This window comes from Bos taurus, chromosome 27, assembly GCF_002263795.3.
Source record: "Bos taurus isolate L1 Dominette 01449 registration number 42190680 breed Hereford chromosome 27, ARS-UCD2.0, whole genome shotgun sequence".
Lineage (NCBI taxonomy): Eukaryota > Metazoa > Chordata > Mammalia > Artiodactyla > Bovidae > Bos > Bos taurus.
In genome coordinates, this window is record NC_037354.1 from 1,383,343 (window position 1) to 1,405,929 (window position 22,587).

At 56.2% G+C, this 22,587-nt stretch overlaps 1 protein-coding gene across 4 annotated transcripts in view; it reads left to right on the top strand.

Moving 5' to 3' along the window:
• The window catches only part of ARHGEF10 (Rho guanine nucleotide exchange factor 10), a 61,637-nt gene that overhangs the window by 36,058 nt on the left and 2,992 nt on the right, over window positions 1-22,587 (top strand). For 3 of the 4 annotated variants that reach the window (XM_010820190.4, XM_010820191.4, XM_010820192.4), the window contains 12 exons: window positions 1,628-1,773; window positions 1,957-2,150; window positions 6,952-7,067; window positions 7,431-7,558; window positions 7,717-7,817; window positions 7,989-8,110; window positions 8,760-8,846; window positions 9,492-9,694; window positions 10,250-10,407; window positions 12,487-12,629; window positions 18,377-18,551; window positions 21,652-21,774. In XM_010820190.4, coding sequence (XP_010818492.2) covers window positions 1,628-1,773; window positions 1,957-2,150; window positions 6,952-7,067; window positions 7,431-7,558; window positions 7,717-7,817; window positions 7,989-8,110; window positions 8,760-8,846; window positions 9,492-9,694; window positions 10,250-10,407; window positions 12,487-12,629; window positions 18,377-18,551; window positions 21,652-21,774 — 1,696 coding nt within the window. Of the gene's footprint in view, window positions 1-1,627; window positions 1,774-1,956; window positions 2,151-6,951; window positions 7,068-7,430; window positions 7,559-7,716; window positions 7,818-7,988; window positions 8,111-8,759; window positions 8,847-9,491; window positions 9,695-10,249; window positions 10,408-12,486; window positions 12,630-18,376; window positions 18,552-19,875; window positions 21,447-21,651; window positions 21,775-22,587 lie in introns of those variants that run through there. The other variant, XM_059882317.1, reaches the window with a different exon arrangement.

Genomic DNA, 22,587 nt, shown 5'->3' on the forward strand with positions numbered 1-22,587 from the left:
ATTAATCCCCCGGGACCTTGGTGGCGAGTCTCTCTGGGCCCAGAGCTGCTGACCAAGGTCCAAGGAGAGCCTCTAGGTCACAGACCCTGGAAAGTGCACACAAGGCCCATGTGGTCCGAGCACTTTTCCTGGAAAGCGGCTCCTAGGCTGACCAGGTCCTCAGATGGACCCACGGCCCAGGGAGGGTTAAGAGTCACTCTTCTAGCTGAATTTTACTTTCAAAATGCAGCGTTCCCTCTTAGTCCTGCTTGAAGCATGGACGTTCACAGACGCATAGGCAGTCACACGTGGTCTTACCTGTCCCGTCCATGCAGGACCAAGCTACATATGTCATGAAGAAGGGACGCAGAACAGCTTCGTGTTTACAAGGTCGTGTTCCTGCCACGATAATCCGGTTTCACGTAGGCTGTGCCATTTTTATTTGAAGCTCTTGTTCACAGGAAGCAGTTACTGGATACGAGCCATGTTGAAGAATTATGTATAATAGTCTCTGTTGCTAAAAGTCACCTTTGTTTCTGTCAGCAGGGGTCCTTTCCTACCGGATACTGACACCTAATAATTTAACTGAAAGCACTTTATGATCATACATTTTAAGCTCAGGTTTTCTCTGAGTCTCCAAAGGGTTTGTATAGGAATTTTTATAAGCAGAAAGTAGCGTTCACAGATGTTCTCAGGAGGGTTCGTGTTGTTTAAAGTCCTGCTTCCCCATGGTACCAGAATGTGTGGGAACCCAGGGCAGCCGGCGTGCTCTGAGGGCGGTGTCACTGATGGATGGGTCAGTGACATGCAGCTTCATCCCTGTGAGGTTGGCTAGCCGGGGTGGGTGTCTGGCCCAGGGATTCCTGGTTTCCTGCCAGGCTAAAGCGCTAAAATAAGTCTGCCTCTGGCATGAGTTAAGTCATTTTACCAGTGAATATTAAGCACCTTTCCTTTGGAAACCAAGAGTGCCTTATTTGGCTCAGACAAGTAAAACATGGCCAACCACGAGCAGTCAGGATGTTACGTCACTACGATATCCTTTGGGAGAAATAAAAGCAGAGAATAAAGACTCCCACAGACTTTCCAGGTCGAGACGGTGTCTTGAGTAAAGGAAAGGTGGGGGTGACCGTCCCTGAAGACGAGTGTGTATTCTGAGGAGTCATTGGAAGAGAAGGGTTGCAGTGAATGACACGGGAAAATAAGTGAGCCTTCTGTGGCTGAGTCAGCATATCTTAGCTGGAGAAACTGCTCGAGGAAGGAAGTTAGATTCCTGCCACTGTTTAGATTCATTTTAAAAAATTGCAAGACTTCTCTGGTGGTCCAGTGGTTGAGATTCCGCCTCCTAATGTGGGTGGAGTGGGTTCAATCCCTGGTCAGGGAGAGAAGATCCCACATGCCGCAGGGTACAGCCAAACGTTAAATAAATCAGTTAAAAAAGAGAATAGCATGGTTTTAAGGGAAAAGAAAAATGTTTTTTAAAAGAGCGACTTTCTGAGCTCTGTGCTATACATGCACAAAGTGTGGTTGGAAACAGGGTTTCTCTGTAAAGAAAAGAGGATCTATAAAACTTGGACACTATCTGCTCATGTCTCTCATGAGGCTTCTTTCTCATCTTTTCTCTTTTCCTTGATGGACTGTGAATACCTAGCTCCTAAGCAGTGGCAGTCGCTACCTCATCCGCTCTGACGACGTGATAGAGACCGTCTACAACGACCGGGGGGAGATCATGAAAACCAAGGAGCGCCGGCTCTTCATGCTGAACGACGTGCTCATGTGCGCCACGGTCAGCACCCGGTGAGTGGACGGCCGGGGTCAGCCCGTGCGAGCTCTGTGGGCACGGGTGGAGCGGGTGGCGTGTCCCTTTCCCACAGACACTGTGTACAGAGCTCACCTGGTGAGCATGTCGGGGGGGTCTCCGTGGCGTCTCCCGGGAAGAGAAGCCTGGAGACATGTCCCCGTGGTTTTTGCTGAAAACAGGGCTCCCAGTTCTCGCAGCGCCTCGCACGACGGCGGCGCGGTGACGTCGGGCCAGAGGTACCTACTAAAGTGGAGTGTCCCGCTTGGGCAGGCGGAGGTGGTCGAGTACGGTGGCGGCGAGGGTGTGGCAGAGGGCGGCCGCTGTCCCACGGGCCCAGCGCCCGAGAGCCTGCTGGCAGCCAGCACCAAGCCCCGTGAGTGACGCTTCCAGGGCTGAGGCGGGAGGTGTGGGTGGCGCGGTTCTTACGGGGGACGTGGGGGGAGCGTGGACACACGCCAGTTGGCGGCTCTTCTCTGAGTGGTCCCCTTTCGGGGTTGAGAGTGGGGGCCTGCCCTTGGGATGTCATCACATCCTGAACTGTGCCCCCCACCAGAAGCCAGGATAGGGCCCTGCTCTCTGCAGAGGGCATGTCGTGTGGCTGCAGAGAGTCCCAGTGGGCGTGGGCTGGGCTGTGGGCTCAGGTCTCTGCCCCGTGTCTTTCCGTCTCCATGGGGGTCATGCCTGCCTGTGCCCCTCACAGAGGACTCGGGGAAGGGCCCGGCACTGGGTGGTGCTCAGCAGTCCTGCACACGGTGACTGTTAGAAAGGGTCTGCGGACCCTAGAATTTGAACTTGGTGTCATAGTGGTAGTCATTACTTTCATCTTCTGCTTTTTTTTTTTTTTTAGTCTAAGTTAAAACCCGGCTAAATTGTACTCACTGGCCTCAGCCCCTGAATTGTGGAGTACTTAAAGTACAGTGAAGGGGGACGTCCCATCAATTGTTTTGAAAGGTGTAGCTTTTCCGAGTGAGCACGCACGTTCACTTGGGCCTAGGGGGACAGGAAACAGTGCCTGCTGGGTCCCCACTGACGTGGGGCCTGCTCACTGCTTGCTCTTCTTCTTCGCCTGATGCTAAGAGTCACGCGTCTGGTGACCTCCTTGAGGAGCGAGCTCCGTGAGCATGTATTCCTAGACTCCTGAATTGCTGATGAAAACTCATGGTGCTGTTTAAACAGTGTGCGTACCATCTCAAGTAATAGCCAGAATACCAGACTTTATCACAGGTTTTCCTAAAGAGGGACCAGCTGAGGAGTAGGGGGGAGCGAGGGAGAAATAGTCTCCAAATTGACTCGATTACTAACATTTTCACTTAATAAAGAGCAACATGAAGATGTGAAAGTTCTTAAAAATTTAGTTAAATGACTTGGAAGGATAGCAGATCCTATTACGTCTTGTTTTTGTGAACAAAAATAACGTTTCCGTGCCTATTACCATGGAAGCAAGCCCAAGATGTGTTTGTGATCACGATCACCTCATTGTGTTAGATCTCCAGGGATGCCTTCGATCCATGAAATAGATGGTGTTTTCCTGGGAACACTGCGTTCTCTTGTTCATCTTCTAATTTATGGTTCACATTGAGCCAGCTTAGAATAGGAGTCAAGTCAGCAGGTTAAAAAGCAAAACGCAGGATGACTTGATTTTTTAAGTATTACAAGCAAAAACCCAGGCTAGGTTCACTGCTGCACTTGAGCCCTCGATGATACCAGGAACTTCCCACCTGCCCCAGCAAATCAGGCACGCAGTTCTCACTGTCCATCAGGAGACGGTGCGTCACTTTGCAGACAACACCTTTGCTTTCATTCTGAATTTAGGGTTGTCCAGCTGCTCAGCTCTGGCCTTACAACGGCAGTCCTGCCAAGTCTTTAATAGGACCGAGACCACTGAGTGGCCCCCAGATAGACCCTGGGACCGAGAAGTTGCCGTGGAGATGGGCCCCTAGATCCATCCCCATCCAATGGGCCTCTTCCTCTTACGGTTTCAATTACACACATGGTTGGACGCTGGAGAACAAAGCCTAAGGTCGGAAAAGGAAAACACCTTTTCGTTGCTGATAAGGTAGTAAAATACTTCCTCTTGGAACAGAGGCGAGCAGGGTGACCCTGACTGCTGATGCTGAGGGAATGCCGGCCTCTCGGGGAGAAAGGTTAACCCGCGTGTCCTCAGCGGGCCTGTGTGACGCGTGGGTGGTGACGGCGGGCCTCTGACTGCAGGAGAAAGGTTAACCCATGTGTCCTCAGCGGGTCCGAGTCACGTGTGGGTGGTGGCGGCGGGCCCCTGACTGCAGGAGAAAGGTTAACCCGCGTGTCCTCAGCAGGCTTGTGTGACACGTGGGTGGTGGTGGAGGGCCCCTGACTGCAGGAGAAAGGTTAACCCATGTGTCCTCAGCGGGTCCGAGTCACGCGTGGGTGGTGGCGGCGGGCCCCTGACTGCAGGAGAAAGGTTAACCCGCGTGTCCTCAGCAGGCTTGTGTGACACGTGGGTGGTGGTGGAGGGCCCCTGACTGCAGGAGAAAGGTTAACCCGCGTGTCCTCAGCAGGCCCGTGTCACGCGCCGGTGGTGACAGCAGGCCTCTGTCTGCGGTTTCTGGGTGGGGAGACTCCAGGTTGGAGGGCAGGCATGGTCTCGACCCAGGTGTCCCAGGGATGGGAGACAGAGCTGCCACCCATTTAATAGTCTTGGTTCTGTGTTAGATGTGCTACTTTTTTAAGCATTTATTAATTTTTAAGATTATGGTACTCTCACACAGCACAGTTCACCCATTTTAAGTGCACGGTGAACAGACGGTGAGGGGGTCAGGGTGTGCCGGGTGCCGAGCCTGGAGTCGGGGTCCATGTTGACTTGGGGTCCTCCGCACACAGATGCAGTCAGCACTGTGGGCCTGGATATTCACCTGGGATTAGTGTGGGAACCTCTGTGGTTTCCCCAACTGTGGAGTGGGTCTAATTTTTAGCTCTGAGCTATGAAAGGTGAGTGGGGGAGTAAATGGTCTTTAAAAGGCCTTCTCGGTTACAACTAAAGTCTGCTGATTCTGTAAGTGTGGGCAGACGGAACTCAGGTCAGGGCCCTCCGGGGCTTTTCCCAGCTCCGGGACAGAGCATGATGCTGTCCGGCGCTTACGAGACGCTGAAGATGGTCCAGGTGTTTGTCCCACGGCAGCACTGATGAGGGATTTGCCAGGTGAACCTGGAGAGAGGGCGGGTCCTGTGGGGCGGACAGTGAGCTGCCCCTGTGGACAGGGTCTGCCCCTCGACCCCAGCGCCAGGCTGAGTGCTGGGGTCCCTCCGGCGGGTCTGGGCAGCTGGGAGCCTCCCGTCCGCGAGCCGCTCACTGGCCGGCCTGCCTCGGTCGTGCCGGAGTTTTCACAGAACAGCTGCAGCGCCCTCGCTGATGTCTCTCCTGATGCTCCCGCGCTTCTCATCCCAAGTTATTTTGAGAAGCTGAGTTAGAAACCCTGCTCCCCGATGTTCACGTGACTGTTGTGCTGTTTGAATGACTCTTTTCTGAAGTTGAGCGCTGCAGGCTGGGCTGCTGTCGAGTGGTGGGGACAGCGTAGGCCTCCCTGCCTGGCAACCACAGCTGTGGGAGGAGGGCCCTGCAGAGCCGGGATGGAAGGCGCCTCCGCCCCGCGCCCTGCCTGTCCTCGGGGGGTGCCACGTGAGGCCTCAAGCTTTCTGCTAGGTGTGGAGCCTTGCAAGCCAGAAGCTCTCGGTTGGTTTAAGTTTAGGAACTTATTTTGCAAAATTCTGTGCCCACCATGTCTTAGTTTTACTCTGCTCCATGCTATCGCAGGAGGCGGGTTTATAAGGAAATAAATTTCCCTTATGGCAAAAATAAGCTGACATTGGATTTTTCATCTAGGATTCTCGTAACCTCAGTTCAGTTTCCACAAGTGGCCCCTAGACCACCCTCAATTTGCAAGAAATTGTGCCAGGTGGGCACCGTGGCAGGTGTTGAGGGGCTGGTCCACAACATGGGCGCTTGGGGGGCCTTTGGGGCAGGGGGTGAGCTGTCAGGCCCTCAGAGACGTGTACACAAGAGGGGGAAGGCATTGCCACCCGGCCGCTGGCCCATCCTGAGGACAGGTTCCTGAAACTTTTCAGCAGGCGGGAGCAGTTGTGCAAATTCTGATGCATGTCATTTTGGGAAAATCACTCCCATTGATTTCTATGTAGTTACTTAATGCTCACGATTGGCAGTGAAAACCAGAGGCATGGCTGGGCCTCTGTCCCAAGGGGAGATGCGCTTGGGCTCGGGTGCGGCCGTGGCTGTGGGCAGAGGGGCTCTTGTGGGGCACCGGCAGCCACGTGTGGTGCCCCCGTCCGGGAGCAGGCACAGACCATGGAGACCTGCGGTGGATTGGGGTGATGTGCACGTCAGGAGCCGGGGGCGCCCCCACCATCCCTGCTGGCGTCTGTCTGTGACTTCCTTGTTGCCCGGTTCCCCCCACCTGGAGAGCCCTGGTCCTGGAGGCCCCTGGCACCCGGTGTGTGCTGGGAGCCTGGGGTGATGTAGGACCCTCGGGCACAGAGCTGCCGTCAGCCATGTCCGCTGGGCCCCGGCCCACGCTCCTGGGGGTTTCTGGGCACAGTCACTGCGTCCTTGGCCACAGGGACTCCACTTGGCTTTCCAACCCTGAGATTTCAAGCCTGTTGCAGTTTCCATGGAGACAGGCCTGGTGAGAAGCTGTTCGTTTCCCAGGAGCCCTGAGGTCTGGGTGGGGCCACGCTGGTCAGTGTTGCTGCATCCACGTGATTTCCTGCTTTGTGAGGATGCTCTTGTGGTTCTGACCCGTCACCATCCAGCACCAGGTACAGGGAACTTTATGCTGTTAGAGCTTTTCTGGAAAGTCTCAGATTACTTCAAAATGAAAGGTCAGAAACAGAAAGCATCTCCTTACATAGAAACATTCACCTTTAAAAAATTCTGGGTGAGCCTGACTCTGTTCTCGAGTCTCCTTCCTCGAGCCTTGGCAGGAACATGCTGAGATTTGTGCACTTTAATTTTTTAGTATCATTTGGCTGCGCCGAGTCTTAGCTGCCGCACTTGGGATCTTCCGTTGCAGCCTGTGGGATCTAGTTCCCTGACCAGGGGTGGGACCAGGGCCCCCTGCCTCCAGAGCCGCTGGAGCACCAGGGCAGTCCTCAGCGTGTGCCTTTTGTCGCCTGTGTTGCAGACCGAGTCTACGTGGGGCCGGGGCAGCTGTATCAAGACCTGCAAAACTTGCTGCATGACCTCAGCGTCATCGGTCACATCACTCAGCTGGTTGGAAACCTCAAAGGAAACTATCAGGTGACAGCCGAACCTTGGGTTCAAATTCTGTTTTAGTCTCTAAACCATCGTCAGCATGGCTGCCACCACCCACAAGGGAGGACTGGAGTTACTCCAAGCTTTGATCTGACTGTCGGTGTCTCCTGTTTCTGAGGAGCTGAAGCCTTCCAGTGTAACCATCTTCGCCTTGAGGCTGACTCGAGCCTCAGTTCTCTTAGAAACGTCCTGGCACCATGTGACCCTCCTCCCAAGGGGCCTTTTTCCTGATGTGAGAAGTGTCACTGGTCTCCCTGGGTCTTTCACTTCACGGCATCGCTTTTTTCCTCTCCCTCGGTTTGGTGCTGTCTTACTAACACTTTTGTGCGCTTGTGCGTCTCCTCCTAGAACCTGAACCCGTTGGTGGCCCAGGACTGGATGTCTGGCTTACAGAGGCTGATTCTGAAGAAGGAAGAAGAGATCCGTGCGGCCGACTGCTGTCGCGTGCAGTTGCAGCTCCCGGGGAAGCAGGACAAGTTAGTGGGCCTCAGCGGGCAGCCTGCAAGCTCGGGCCTCTGTCCCAACCTGCTCGTCTTCGCGGTTCAGGGACCGTATCCTACAGGCAGGCCCCGGGACTGGATTTCACGTGTTGGAGCCCACTTGCGGAGTGAACGGCCTTCCCTTCTCCCTGCAGGTCCGGCCGGCCGACTTTCTTCACCGCCGTGTTCAACACCTTCACTCCCGCCATCAAGGAGTCCTGGATCAACAGCCTGCAGATGGCCAAGCTCGCCCTGGGTAAGACGGGTTGAGGTCAGCTGATGAAACGAGGGGTGGCATGCGTTCCTCTTATGATGGGTGCACGCCCGGGAGGGTAAGCCCGCGGCTGGGAAGGAAGCTTGAGAAGGGGTTTGTCCGGTCACCCGCAAGAACGTCCTCACCTCTGTCCGTTCTCTCCGGCGGCTGCAGAGGAGGAGAACCACCTGGGCTGGTTTTGCGTGGAGGACGACGGGAACCAGATCAGGAAGGAGAGACACCCACTCCTCCTGGGACACATGCCCGTGACAGTGGCCAAGCAGCAGGAGTTCAAGGTGGGGCCTGGGCAGCCTTGGGTGTGGCCTCTGGTCTGGCGTGTGTAGAGATCCTGCAGAATTGGGGTGCTTCAGGCCAGAGCCTGCTCGTTTCGGCCACTGCCCTGCCCTCCTCCCAGGCCCCTCGCACGGCAGCTGGGCTCCCACGTGGGTCCTAGTTGGGGCCCTCTGCCGGCCTGGGGTGTGGGGCCCACTCTTTACTGAAGCAAACCCATCTCCAGGTGGCCTTGTACTGGTGTGCCTGTGCTGTGCACTCAGGCACTATGACCAGTGACTGCTGTGAGCTCTGAGACACGTGGTTGTATCTTTCTTTAAGAGACATGTTACTATTTCCCATGTGGTCTCTGGCCGACACTCAGACCTGGAGCTTCCTCGGTTTACGGGGACTCCTGCAGTGGCAGAGCCCGCTCCCTAGGAGAGGCATGGGCCTGTCGATGTGGCCTCCCCCGTGGGGATGCAGCCCCCGGGCACACTGAGGTGTTTGCTTCTAAAAACGAAATCTCTACAACTCATACATCCATCTTTTCCTCTCTTAGTCTTTGTCATTTCCGTGGCTTATGTCAGACTCTGTTATCTGTTAAAAGACTTGCCTTCCAGCCTCCTCTGTGTCCCATTTTAAATTTGAGTCTTTGATTGTATTCCCCTTTAGATTGAATGTGCTGTTTATAATCCTGAGCCGTACCTGAATAACGAGAATCAGTCAGACTCATTTTCCGTGGCTCACGGTTTCCTGTGGGTAAGACGCCTTTGTTTGTTTTTAATTCAGGTTTGTGAAGAATCCATATCCACAATTAATGAGATGAAAAAATGGCAGGGCCGTCCCGTAGATTGCTGTTACTGGTCAGTGCGCGATAAACATGGAAGTCCCGGATGAGAAAAGGACAATCCTAGAGTGAAATGTTTCTCTTTTTTCTTTTTCCAATAAAACTTCTCCAGATTAATTTCAGTCCAAAGACAACTAACTTAAATAATAGAAGTATTTAAATGTTTTTTTTTTCCTTTCAACCGGGGGAGTTCTCACCCCTTTTCTCCTCTTTTTATATCCTTGTTTTCTTAGGTAAGGCCTGGTTTAAGATTGATTCTAGTCTGTATTTCCAGACTTTGAATTACATATCGATGGGCCTCTACTGTGGTGCTAGGTGTTCAGGTTTAAAGGATGTAAATGTGACTTTTACAAGAGCAAAACTTCTCTCGTTGCTTAAGTAAAGGAAAAGGTTAACTAACAACACAGAGGGTGGCAGAGGGAGCATACGTGGAAGGTCATTCAACACTGTTGGGAGCTGGTTCCACTCCAGAGCTGGGTCTCGTTGTGGCCTTGGGGGGTCCGCTGTGCAGGTACCGTGGGAGCCCCCCCCTGCTCACTTCTGCCCCCGACCCCCAGATTGGCAGCTGTACCAGTCAGATGGGCCAGATCGCCATCGTCTCCTTCCACAACTCCAGCCCCAAGGTCATCGAGTGCTTCAACGTGGAGTCCCGCGTGCTGTGCATGGTGTACGTGCCCGCCGAGGACAGGCCCCGTGAGCCCGAGGGCGGCGGCCGGGTGCTGGGCGTGCCCGCCGTCTGCCTGGGGACGGAGGAGGGCAGGTGAGCGCCTCCCCCCGCCCTGGGCCTTGCCACTGCCCCTCCCTGGCGGCTCTGCTGGGGTCTGTGCAGTGAGGGTGGAGCAGGCTGGGACTCGGACTCTGAAGGAGCCCGTGTGTGGGACGTTCCCGGGGAACCCCAGGGAGCGGCAGCACCTGACAGGGAGAGTTCTAGTTCCTGCTGCCCTTTGCCACGGACGCGCTTGCTGCTGATTCATGCTTCTAAGTGCACATCACTCTTAGACTTCAGGATGAAACAGTTGTGCTCTGTGTTAACCTCACACTGAGCATCGTTCAGAGTTTAAAGGGAAGTTGCGTTGACTTTCCTAGTGTGAAGTCCCTAGATCTGTAGGAAGAACTAGGCTTAAAAAAGAACCCAGAACTTGTCTTTTAAAAGAGAAGAGAGAGATCAGAGGGTCAGCAGCCTTTTCACTGCAACCAGGTGTTTGCAGAAGGAGCGGGAGGTGGGGAAGGGCAGGCTGGGGTGGACAGGGTTCTCCTGCTTGGTGGTCGCGCCCTTCCATGTGAGCAAGCGCCCACCGGGTGATGCATCTCTCAGCATCTCCATCTACAAGAGCAGCCAGGGCTGCAAGAAGGTGCGGCTGCAGCACTTCTTCACCCCGGAGAAGTCCACGGTCATGAGCCTGGCCTGCACAGCCCAGAGCCTATACGCCGGCCTGGTCAACGGCGCCGTGGCCGTCTACGCCAGAGCGGATGGTGAGTGTCCCGGGGCGCGCCTGCGCAGAGGATGGTGAGTGTCCCGGGGCGCGCCTGCGCAGAGGATAGTGAGTGTCCCGGGGCGCGCCTGTGCAGAGGTGTCATTGCTGCATCTGGGGTGGGGGTGGTTCACTCCGGGCCAAACGGCAGTCCCATCAGTACCTGCCACCCCGCATCCCGAGGCTCCCGTGACTCAGTCGGTCCTGAAGGGAGGACGTAGACAGAAGCCGGCCGCCCGGCACAGCGCTCGCTGTTGGGTTAGGGTCAGGGTTAGGCCGCCCGGCACAGCGCCCGCTGTTGGGTTAGGGTCAGGGTTAGGCCGCCCGGCACAGCGCCAGCTGTTGCACACACTTCACTGCGTCCCAGAGCAGAAGCCCGCGGCCCCGGGTAGGGGTGGGTTAAGGCCCGCGCTGAACTCCTGCAGAGGATGAGCGGTGCAGCAGGATCCGGGGCCCCTCACTGAGGTTTCACTCTGCAGAGGACCCATTGTTTCGCTCCTGCTTGGTGTGATTTCGTGTTTAAATACACATGTATTTAGAATCACATGAGTGCTTATCATGGGATTCTCTCTGCTTTTCTTCTCTGCAACCTTTGTTCAGCATTACTCAAGTTGTTTTTTCTGCTGCTCCAGTAGAGTTTAAATTTCATGGGAACTATCGACTATTTGAAAGTTTGAAATGACTATGATATATCTGGTCTCCAATTTGATTTGGGGTGTCTGTGTCCATTTCTTCTAGTGTTACGAATTTATTCAGGCTTTATTTTTGTTTATTGGGTGAACTTAAACCTACCCCCCTCCCCCCGCCCCCACAAAGTTTACTGAGATATGACTGACATATAACACTGTGTAAGTTTTAGGTACCGGAGAAGGCAATGGCACCCCACTCCAGTACTCTTGCCTGGAAAATCCCATGGATGGAGGAACCTGGTAGGCTGCAGTCCATGGGGTCGCTGAGAGTCAGACATGACTGAGCGACTTCACTTTCACTTTTCACTTTCATGCATTAGAGAAGGAAATGGCAACCCCACTCCAGTGTTCTTGCCTGGAGAATCCCGGGGACGGGGGAGCCTGGTGGGCTGCTGTCCATGGGGTCACACAGAGTCGGAAATGACTGAAGTGACTTAGCAGCAGCAACAGCAAGTTTGAGGTACACCGTGTCTCGACTTGATACACGTACATGTTACACAGTGGTCACCACCACCTCCTAGCTCCCACCCCCATCACATCACATGCTAGCCATTGCTCTTTTTGTTCTGAGAACATTTAAGGTCCTTTCTCTTAACAAATTTTAACTGTAACCATAATGCTGCACATTGGGTCCTCAGAACCTTTCGTCTTATAACTACAGTCTGTGCCCTTTGGCCATCATCGCCCTGTCTCTGCCACCCCCAGCCCCTGGCAGCCCCCCTTCTGCTCTGTTTCTGAGTTTGGCTTTTTTAGATTCCGCATATAAGTGAGACCATAACAGTGTTTCCTTTTCTCTGACTCATTTCACTTAGCATTGAGTCCTGCTGGTCCATCCACGTTCTCACAAATGGCACGATTTCATTCTTTCTTATGGCTGAGTAATATTCCATTGTGTGTATACGTATCATGTTTTCTGTGTCTGTTCATCCATCAGCAGCTCTAGGCTGCTTCTGTGTCTTGGCTGTTGTAAATGCTGCAGTGAACATTGAAGGGTGTGTATCATTTCAAAGTAGTGTTTCTGTTCTGTGTGGATTGATATGTGCCCAGCAGTGGTGTTGCTGGAGCGTGTGGTAGTTCTTTTCAGCTTTCTGAGGAACCTCCATACTGTTCTCCAAGGTGGCTGCACCAGCTTACATTCCCAGCAGCAGTGCACAAGGCTTGTCTTTTCTCTGCATCCTCACCAGTACTTGTTATTTGTTGTCTTTTTGTGATGGCCATTCTGACAGGTGTGAGGTGGTATCTCACTGTGGGTTTGGCTTATATTTCCCTGATGATGCGTGATGCTGAGCATCTTTTTATGTACCTGTTGGCCATCTGTGTGTCGTCTTTGAAGAAATGTCAGTTTGAGAAACTGAATTTGAATGAAATTGAAAGAAATATTTTCTTTCAAGATGGATCCTGGAATTCCGAGCCTCAAACGGTGATTAAGTTAGGCGTCCTCCCAGTTCGAAGTCTGCTCTTGATGGAAGACACACTGTGGGCGGCGTCTGGAGGTCAAGTTTTCATCATCAGTGTGGAGACTCTTGCCGTGGAGGTAAGTTGTTTTAAGTGGCGACATCGTGTGGGAAAGATACCATGCACCAGTGCACTGACTTCCCAGGCATGGCTGAAGCGTGCCCCTCACCTGTAGAAAGCTCAGGCAGCGTCTTGCCTGCGGCCACTGCGCTAAAGGGAGAGCCCTCCTAGTTTGGCGTGGGAAGAAGGATTAACTTGAGGATCCCACAGCCCTTTTCCAGCCACACCCAGGGGATAATTATGCATTGCGTACCCGCTGATTAGTATTAATGTTACTTTAAAAAATGTACTCGGTAGGAACATAGTGGGTAGTCTTCAGGGACATATGGAAGCTTAGTGTTTGATTGAAGAGATGTTTCGCGTCAGTGCGATAAACAGATTTGTTCAGTAGAGATGACAGCTGTTGGAGAAATCAGAGCTCGGTCTCAGACCCCGACTCTTTACCCTGGAGGCATTGTGGACGGAGGGACGTGAGAGCCCAAACAAAGCCACAGACACGAGGTGCCGACAGTGGGGTGTGCTGGCCGTTGGACCACAAGCCGCTCCTCCGTGTTTCTGAGGTGACCTCCCCGGGGCCCTCAGGACAGAGCCTCCTCAGGTGACAAAGGGTCAGCGCTCAGCAGGAGAGGAGACGGGGCTGATGGCAAGAGCAGAGGCAGGAGAGGAACCTGGCTTTGCCCGGTATTTCCTGTTTGTTCTTTATTTGGCTGTGCCGCATGGCTTGCAGGATTGCGGTTCCTCCACCAGGGATTGAACCCAGGGTCCTGGCAGTGAAGGCGCTGAGTCCCAGCCATTGGCCCTCCAGGGAGTCCCTGTCAGTGTTTGTGTAGTAACTTGTTTCTGCTTCTATGCATCTGCTCCTTCTCACTTCACGTACCTCAGGGTAGTAAGACACCCTCAGTGGGGCGTGAAGAAGTCACTGACCACAGCGCCTGCACAGGAGGCTCATCAGCGTGGAAACCACTTGCTGGAACCACGTTTCTCTGCCGTGCACCGCAGCAGCATCCCCTTATCAGTCAGCTTGTGAGAGTCAGAGTTCACATCCCAGCTCAGCCCCACAGTGCACAGTGGTCGTATTTCGATTTCTTTTCACACAGAAGGAATAATAATATAACAACCCTTCATTAGGAGAGGGTCCCCAAGCTCCAGGGTCTAGTGCCTGCTGACCTGAGGTGCAGCTAACGTGATACTAGAGTAGCAGGCACAGTAAATGGAATGCACTTGTCTCATTCCGAAACTACCCCCCTCCACCCGAGGAAAAATTTTCTTCCATGAAATCGCTCCTGGCGCCAACATGCTGGGCACCGCTGCTTTAGGACACTTCTCCAAAACCAGTGCATTAATTTTGTCATACGTTCATACCAAAAGCCGGAAAGATGGTTTCTGTAGCCACTACCAGGGCAATTCCAGGGTAGCGTAACAGTACGACCTTATAATCCTCAGAATATATTCCATTCAAAAATTCCAAAGAGTGTATGCTGTAAATCTCGGATACTCAGAAATAGTATGTTTGGATTTAAGTAAGAGCCTCCTTTCTGTGCATTTTTAGTACCAAAATGAGTAGATGTGTTTATATATAGAGAAGCTGTTATGAAAAGATGTAATTTGTCCTGTGGTTCCGTCGTGCAGGGAGACCACAGTGGGCTGCTGGTGTAGCCCTAGAGATCTGAATCACGGTGGTCTCCACCCTCTTTGGTCGGGGGTGAGGGTGTAGGGTAAATGTGGGCAGCTGCTGCTGGGAGAGTTCCCGGAGGTGCCATGGGCAGTCACGGCGTGCTGCTGTGACGTTCACGAGGCTGCACTCTTTCTGGATTGGGTCAATCAGAAGGTGAGATACGATGTACATTCAGAAGGAAAGGGTGTCTGAGGTTCAGCAGCATACGAGTGTGCTTGCAGTGACCTTTGCTCGGCAGTGGTTGGCCCAGTTCCAGGTGGTGGCAGGTCTGCAGGGCCAGCTCAGTGTCATGGTGCTGCCGTGGGCAGGCCGTGTGCCCAGTGCTGTGGGAATAGAATTCCTCACCTGCCCGCCATTGGGTCAGGGAGAGCAGACGGGGAACCATGAATGCTCAGTATACGAAATGGAGCTGCATTGCATGGATTTGGGGGTCAGGCTTCTTCCTCCTTCCCAGCTACAAGAGCCTCCTTTCTGGGACTCATTTCATGCCTTTTAGGAAAACGTCAAGCTTTGGGAACACGGCCGCAGCTCAGAAGGTAGCCTGACGCTTGGGAGCACGCGGAATGTTCCGGGCTCTGCGGGTACTAACCACGCAGCTTTGTGTCTGGGAGCCATGGTTTAATTTCAGTCTCAGTTTTCTTACTGGAGCTGTTTCCATTAAGGCCTGTTCTTCCTTACTCTTGATTTTCTGCAATGTGCAGTACTACTGACTGCAGACAGACAGAAGGAAAGAAGGACAAAAAGCTTTCCTTCTACCCCCACCCCTGATGCTGAAGGGGAAAATGGGAAGAATGAAACGGAAAAGTTATAAAGGTAGCAGAGTGTTGCCTGAGTTGATGTGTCTCTTTTGAGTTAATTCCTGTCACTCTGTAGAAAGACGAAACGCAGGGCACAGCGGGGACAGTGCTGAGTCCATGGGTGGGCCGGTTCTGAGACACCCACTGAGGGTCGGGACCCTGCCCCTCCAGAGGCCTTTGGTGTCGGGAGCCTCATGATATCATGGTAGAAGGGGACTTAGGTGCCCTGTTGCCGAAACTTCCCGTTTTCAAACAGAAGACCTAGCTTCTGAGACAGCGGGAGGCAAGCCGAGCGTCCTGAGATGAGCTCTTACTCGCACTGTCCGTCATGCAGGGAGCCGTGTCCTGTGCTCACCGCGTGCAGGTGCCGTGCAGAGCGCCGGCACACGGGGAGAACTCAGGGGTGGGTCACGGTGCCCAGGGTGGGTGAGGGCGATGCTGGCCGCCGGCCCTGGGGGGCATGTCCGGGTGAGGACAGCTGTGGGTCTGCCAGGCCCCACGTCCTGCCTCTTAAGAAGCCAGCTGTCAGGCATTGCACCAGGCAGGGGCCCTCTGAGTGGGGACCTGACCCCCAAAGCGGCCCTGTCTGGAGGAGGAGGCGGGCTTCCCCAGAAGGAAGGACACACAGCGTCCCAGGGCAGGGCTGATAGGGACGTGAGCAGGCGGTTCTGGGCCTTTCGGCCCAGAAACAGGCTGAGCGTGGGCATGGGGGTGTGAGGGGCACAGGCTGGGCTGGGGCTCAGAGTCCTCGCCTGGGTTCAGGGGCTGTCAGCCTCTGGCCCATCCAGGGCTTGGGGGCACGGCCTGCCTGGGCAGGGCTGGCAAGGCAGAGGCTGCGGCCACGAGGCGGTGCGCTGGGCTCTGTTTCTGGAACCAGCTGCCACGTGACCCTGAGCCCCGTGCTGTGCTCCGGAGGCCGTGGGCGGGCAGGGATTTAAACACCGACCAGAAGTGAGGAAATCTGTCTTCCCGGAGGATTTTCTGAGAGGCGTTGAGGGGAGGGGCGTGAGGTTGGCCACGGAAGAGGTACTGAGAGCGTTACCGCAGAGCTCCGTGGGAAAGTTCCCGTGCCTGCGGGTGGAGGGCAGCGGGGTGGGGACTGAGGCCCTTCTGGAGGGAACGAGGTGGCGTGGGCCCGCGGGGCCCAGTCGGGGGGGCACCAGGACCGGCCTGTGAGTTCCTCCTGGGAGACATGTGACCGGAGGACCCGCAGGACGGTGGTTCTGGAGAAGCAGCGGGCCTGCCCCAGGCTGGGCGGGGGTGGGACCGGCCGCCTCCCCAGACTGCGGCCTCCGGGCTCCCTGCAGAAGCTCAGCACTGACGCTGAGACAGTCGGCCGCCAGAGGGCCGCAGGCATGGTGCTCCGTCAAGCTCTGGGAGCGTGGGGACGGCCTCGTGGCGCCCTGTTCCTCTCTGGGGGGCCCCCTGGCCCTGCCTCCCGGGGTGGCCCCGCTGTCCTGAGCTCTCCCTCGGAGGTGACTGGACACGGGAGGTCAGTGTCTGCACGCGGTCCGCAGGCCGGCTGCCCACTCTCTCGGCGGTGCGCAGGGTGTGGGGTGACACCAGGCGCCCACTTCCTGCAGCCCCGTCTGGGCAGTGGGCTTCCCGAGGGGTCTGCGCCGGTTCTCAGAAGACGAGGACCAAGACCGTCCACTGGGAGGCCCGTCAGGAGAGAACCGCTGTGTCTGTCACGTGACGACGCAGGTGGGGCAGCCCAGCCCCTCCACAGGCTGCCAACAGAGTGCAAAGCCGACCCTCGGGAGGCAGGACACATTGACAGACCAGTCATGGACCTGCCAAGGATGTACATTAAACGGCTCAAGAGTCAGAGCAGGAATAAGTTCACAAGTGGACCAAGGCTCTGCATGGACCATTCCACAGGGAAGATACCCAGTAGGCCCACGCACTCAGGGAAGGGCACACCACATCGTTAGTCTTCAAGGAAACGCAGACTGAAGCGCCCATGAGACACCATGTCACCCCCACGGAGACAGCAGTGACAGCAGAGGAGCGCTGACGCGTGCCGCAGACGGCGTTGGGGAGCTGAGGCCCGAGTGCTGCTGGAGCGCAGGCTGTCCTTCCCCAGAAAGCGGACCGTGGGGTTCCGCGTGCGCTCAGGAGGGCCTCTCCCTGAGGACTCAGGACGCCTTCCTGACTGAGACGCCGGCCCAGCCCGCTGGCACGTTTAAATTGCACTTGCGATTATCGGGAGACTCTGTGGGAGGCGCACATGCGTGTTGGAGGGGCCTGCCTTCCGAGGGAACGCGCAGCTGTGGCTCGTGGTGGCGACAGAACTGTGTGCTCCAGCCACTGAGCGCCGCGGCTCCAGAATCTCGGTGGTGCCGGAGTTCTGGCTTTGGGGTGACCCCTGGCCATTCCTCCCCAGGCTCTGCAGCCCCTGTGCAGCGGCCTCAGAAACCCCCCAAGGCGTTCAGGGCCACCTTCACTTAAGACGGGGTGTGACGCCTAGGGACTGGAATCCCCACCCTACTAAAAGCGCACTCGCAGGTCCAGCTCGGGTGTGCCCGGCGGTGTGGGTGTGGCGGGAAGGTTTGCCAGCAGACCCTTCCCGTGTGCATGTGAGGACGGTGCGCAGCCTGCGTCGCGGGTGGTGAACGCTCGTGCTCTCAGCACTTGAGGAGCAGCCCCAGGACAGGGGTGAACCTGCTGTCTACCCTTAGGGGGTCTTCAGTGACCTCTTTCCAGGGCAGGGAGTGGGGCAGGATTGTGATCCACTCTGGGCTAAGAGGGCTTCTGTGGGCATGCTGTTCCTTCGCTCCGAGTCTCTGGGCTTCACCCCACCTGCCGCTCAGTCCTTGGCAGTGACCGCAGCTGCCCAGCACCAGCTGTCCACTGTGGGCACAGGGTGCAGGGGTCCTCCTGGGGTTCTCCCAGAGCAGGGCAGTCAGGGTGGAGGTGGGGACACGCTCAGCCCAGAGGCTCGGGGGGACCCGGTCAGCCAGAGCAGCAGCAGGTGGCCGTGCAGGGACCGGAGTGGGGGACGTGGAGGGGCGCTGAGAGCGGGCGAGCATCCTGCTGCCTCCCGGGTCTCCCCATGGGCAGTGCGGCCCCTCGCTCCCTTCAGGTTGGGGCTGATGGGTCCACACGCGTCCAGGGCCTGCTGCTCAGCGCCCCTGGGTCTGGGGTGACAGTGCCCTCATGGCAGGTGGTTGATGGGAGGTGTGGTCTAGGGTGCTGGCTGGACACCGCACACAGATGGGGGGATGACAGGCCGCCCGAGACTCAGTGCGCAGCACCCGACGCCACACCGTGTCTGTTCCCTTGTCTCCGCAGGGCCAGCTGGAGGCCCACCAGGAGGAGGGCATGGTGGTCTCGCACATGGCCATCGCCGGCGTGGGCATCTGGGTCGCCTTCACCTCGGGATCCACGCTCCGCCTGTTCCACACGGAGACGCTCAAGCACCTGCAGGATGTCAACATTGCCACCCCCGTCCACCACATGCTGCCAGGTGGGGCCTCCCCAGGGCTGGGGCGCGGGGCCCAGCGGGGCACCCTCCTCAGAGCCGAGGGTCGCGGACTGTTCCTTGTGGTCAGCAGGCCCCGGGGTCGGGGGTGGGCAGGACCTGAAGTAGAGGAGCGGAGGATGGGGGAGACTGGCCGGAGGCTGTGGGGGCCCTGGGGAGTCACAGGGCGGGCCCACTGGGCTCCACCAGCCCCAGGAAGGGAGGTGCTCCCACAGCGGGACTCAGAGCAGCCAGCATGCAGAGCAGGGGGGTGTGGGCTGCGTGTGTCGCGCGTGCGTGCTTGTGTATGTAGGCATGTGGCTATTATGTATGCACATGTGCTTGTCATGTATCAGCACGTGGCCCGTGTGTATGAGTAGTACATGCATGTAGCTAGTATGTACGTGAGTTGCCTGGCACGTGTGCATGTCTCAGCAGGCCTTCTGGAAGCATGCTCACACCTCAGGTGCGTCCTGTCCTTCTCCACATTGGCCGCCTCTCCTGGCTGCCGGCAGAGCAAAGGCCGCCCTGCGTGGTGTGAACGGATCTGTGTGGGCCCCCAGGCGCCGCAGCCCCCAGTCCCCGTGGGTCAGAACCCAGCAGGCCCGTGGCCCATGTGCGCTGGGCTGCGGGCGGGCCCCATCTCCCTCTCTCCCCATCCCCGCCTCTGGCTAATGCCCTGTGTCTTACCCACCAGCGTGGCTCCTGCTATCAGGCTCAGGACCCACATGGCCTTGCCCACTGTCACGGGCCCGTGCCTGCCCCACCTGCCCGCTCTGCCCCGCGTGCTCCAGGCCTGGGTCCTTTCCTCCTGAGCTGTGGCCCATCGAGGCGGAGTCTCTGGTTGGCGTGGGCTCCGTGTCAGTGTGTCGTGTGAGACATCCTCAGAAGCTCAGTGGTACCCGGGGGTTTGTGCTCTGTCTGCATCTCGTATTTTACTTCTGGATTTGGAGCCACCAGGTGTGGCAGGCCGTGAGGAAAGTGGAAGTTAGAGCAGAACTCAGGTACACTGGCGTGAGGCCGCGGCCTCACCGACAGCGTTGCCAGGATGTTCAGATAGCTGTCTGCCGCGGGTCTGGTTCTCGGTGCACTGGTGATCTGGGAGCAGGGAACCCCTCTCGCGTGTCTTCTTGAATCATCTTACCCTCGGGCCAGTGGTGCACAGTGAGTGCCTCGTGGTATTCTGCCTGACACTCAGGCCTTCAGTCAGTGCACCACGGGTCTGTGGCATTGCAGCCACTGGGCTCCCGTCACCCTGGACACGCGTGTGTGGGCCTCATTCTACAGCTGTGTTCCTGAGGCCACTGAGTGGGCTTTGCTTTTTATGCAGAAACGGCAGTAACACGTAACCTGTCCCTTTGTGCTCTCTCGGAATGTGCAATCCCAGTAGGTTCTAGAAATGAAGACTTTCCAGGCGAGGAGGAATAAGAGTTGGAAAAAAATATATACTGTAACTCATGCCTGTTTTTGTCACAGTGTTGATGACCTGTTTAGTTTACGGGGGCTTGGCCGGCGCTCCTGTGGGCTGGGTCTGCGTGATGAGCCACCTCTTTCTGTCCTCTCTGGAGCTCACTCTGAGCACCGTTAGTGCCACACGTTTGCCATAAGCCATGTCGGATTCAGCAGACAGTGGTGGCGCCTTGGGTTAGCACGCACGTTTGCAAGGGCAGCCGATCAGCCTTCCCAGCTCCCCTCTGGGGGTGGGGGGTTCTGGCCAAGGTTCAGAGGGTGGCGTGTCCTCTGGGTCACGAGGGACACCAGGATGCAGCTGTTTCCTGCTGTGTCCAGGGCGGCAGGGCGGGTGGAGCATGCTGAGTGCGCGTCAGATCGGCCTTCGCAGGGCCCGGGCAGCGAACGCAGTGCCTTCCAGGGGTGACGCCACCAAATGAAACAGCCACGTTTTCTATCTAATCAAAAAGTCAGTGTAGCTTTTCTAAGTCCCATCAATCACATCAGAAGGGAATTCAGCAACTTAAACCAGACTCGAGAGTAACTGTTTTTGAGCCAGGGAGCAGACTGAGATGCAGGCAGACATGCAGGTCCTAGTCATTGCCAGAGCCCCAGCCGCCCCCACAGGCACACGTTCAGGATCCTGGGAACTTTGTACACTAGCTTTTTAAAAACCACATGCCTGTGTTTAGAAGTAAAACCAACGCTTTGGCTTCCGTAGCTGCTCTTTTTGTTTGGTGGTGGTTGTTGCTGCAAAAGTAATCATAAAGGGACTTCTGTAGATATGCTGACCTGCCTTTGGCTTTTGCGTTTAGACCATTCATTTTCACACTGTTTATCTAAGGGGAACTTCAGGTCAAATGCAGAAAAGCTGGAAATGACTCGTTTCTGGGGAACAGAAGGGTCCAGCTGTTCTTAAGCGTCCTCCTGGCTTCCTGGGAGCAGCCTGGACGGCTGGTCTCGCGCTCGAGTGCAGCGCTGAAGGGAGCCGCTGGATGGCGCCTGGCTGAGCTCCTGCTGGAGGCGCTGCTGCTGGGGGCAGGGTCGCAGAGGGGTGGCCGTGAGCCCAGAGTCAGCCCTCCCTGGGACTCCAGAGTCTCATCTCAGTGTTTCCCAGAGCTGCCCAGACCTCAGGCATCTCCACAGACCTCTGTGCAGCGTTCAGTTGTGTCTCTTCCCTGAGAGGCTTGGGGTGGGCTGCCCTGGGAGCCCGACCCACAGTGGGGTCTCTTCTGTGCAAGTGGGCCCTGGCTCACGGTGGCCGCTGTCTGACGTGTGTGTGTGTGTGTGTGCATGCGTGTGTGTGTGCGCGTGTGGCTCTGCCTGGAAGTAGATGGTATTCCTGCACGGCTCTGGGGGATGTGCTCGGCTCTGGAAGCGCCGGCCCAGTGGTGCCTAGAGTGTCATGCCTGGATTGTCCCTTGGCCGCGGCTGTGTGGTCCTGAGTGCAGCCGGGACGCACCCACCCCTCAGAGTCTTCCTCATCTGGCTGCAGCATCGCAGTGTGAGCTTAGGGCTCTGGCAACACCCGCCTTCCTGGGAGATGTGGCTTGGGGAGCACTCGGGGTGGGGGTCTGCAGTGTTTCTGGGCAGTTCCCGGGACTGCTGCCCCGGAGCTTGGGCTGCGGGCAGAAGCTCTCTTGTCCCCTCCGTCCAGGGCACCAGCGGCTGTCTGTGACCAGCCTGCTCGTCTGCCACGGCCTGCTGATGGTGGGCACCAGCCTGGGTGTCGTGGTGGCCCTGCCCGTCCCGCGTCTGCAGGGCATCCCCAAGGTGACCGGTGAGTGCACCCCGCGCGTCTGCGTCTCTGGGGCCTCTTCTTGTCCCGGACGCTTACTGAGCCACGGGTCTGTGTCCAGCTGTGTCTTCACTTAGTATGAATTATCTCGGTGGCTTCTCGCTCTCCTTTCCTCCCACCCTTCTTTCCTTCATTTCGTCCTGTAAAGACTGTTTATCAACTTGAATCATCAGGTCATGCTTTTATTTTCCTGTTTCTGTCATCAGTGGTCCAGGGAGACCCTCCTCCTGAAAACATGTTTTCATGTTACCTTTTTCTCCATCTGTTAGTCTCTGTCTTGCTATATGCCTTTACTCAGTGAAGACGGATGCTGGTATGCTTTGCAGCAGAAGAGACCAGCAGCTGAGCAGGCTCGGTTGTGCTTTTGTGCAGTGTTGGGAGGAGCTCCAATAGGCACGGCCTTTTGGAAAGCACCTGGGTGTCAAGGACCTGAAGACACTCTAGCGTCAGCAGTCAGGTTTCCCCTTCAGGAGCCTGTCTCGGGAAGCAGCCAGATGGAGGAGCAGGCCTGATGCGGAAAGAGCAGGAAACGACCTGCGTGTCCAAGCTCAGGGCTGGGAGACGTGTCTCACCTCACTCGAGTACAGAGGGAGCAACAGCAACAGCAGAGAATGCTCTGAAGGGAATACACTTCTAAACAGAAATTGGAAGGACACCCTGTTTTTTTCCATTCAGTTCAGTTACTCAGTCGTGTCTGACTCTTTGCGACCTCATGGACTGGGCACGCCAGGCCTCCCTGTCCATCACCAGCTCACAGAGTTTACTCAAACTCATGTCCATTGAGTTGGTGATGCC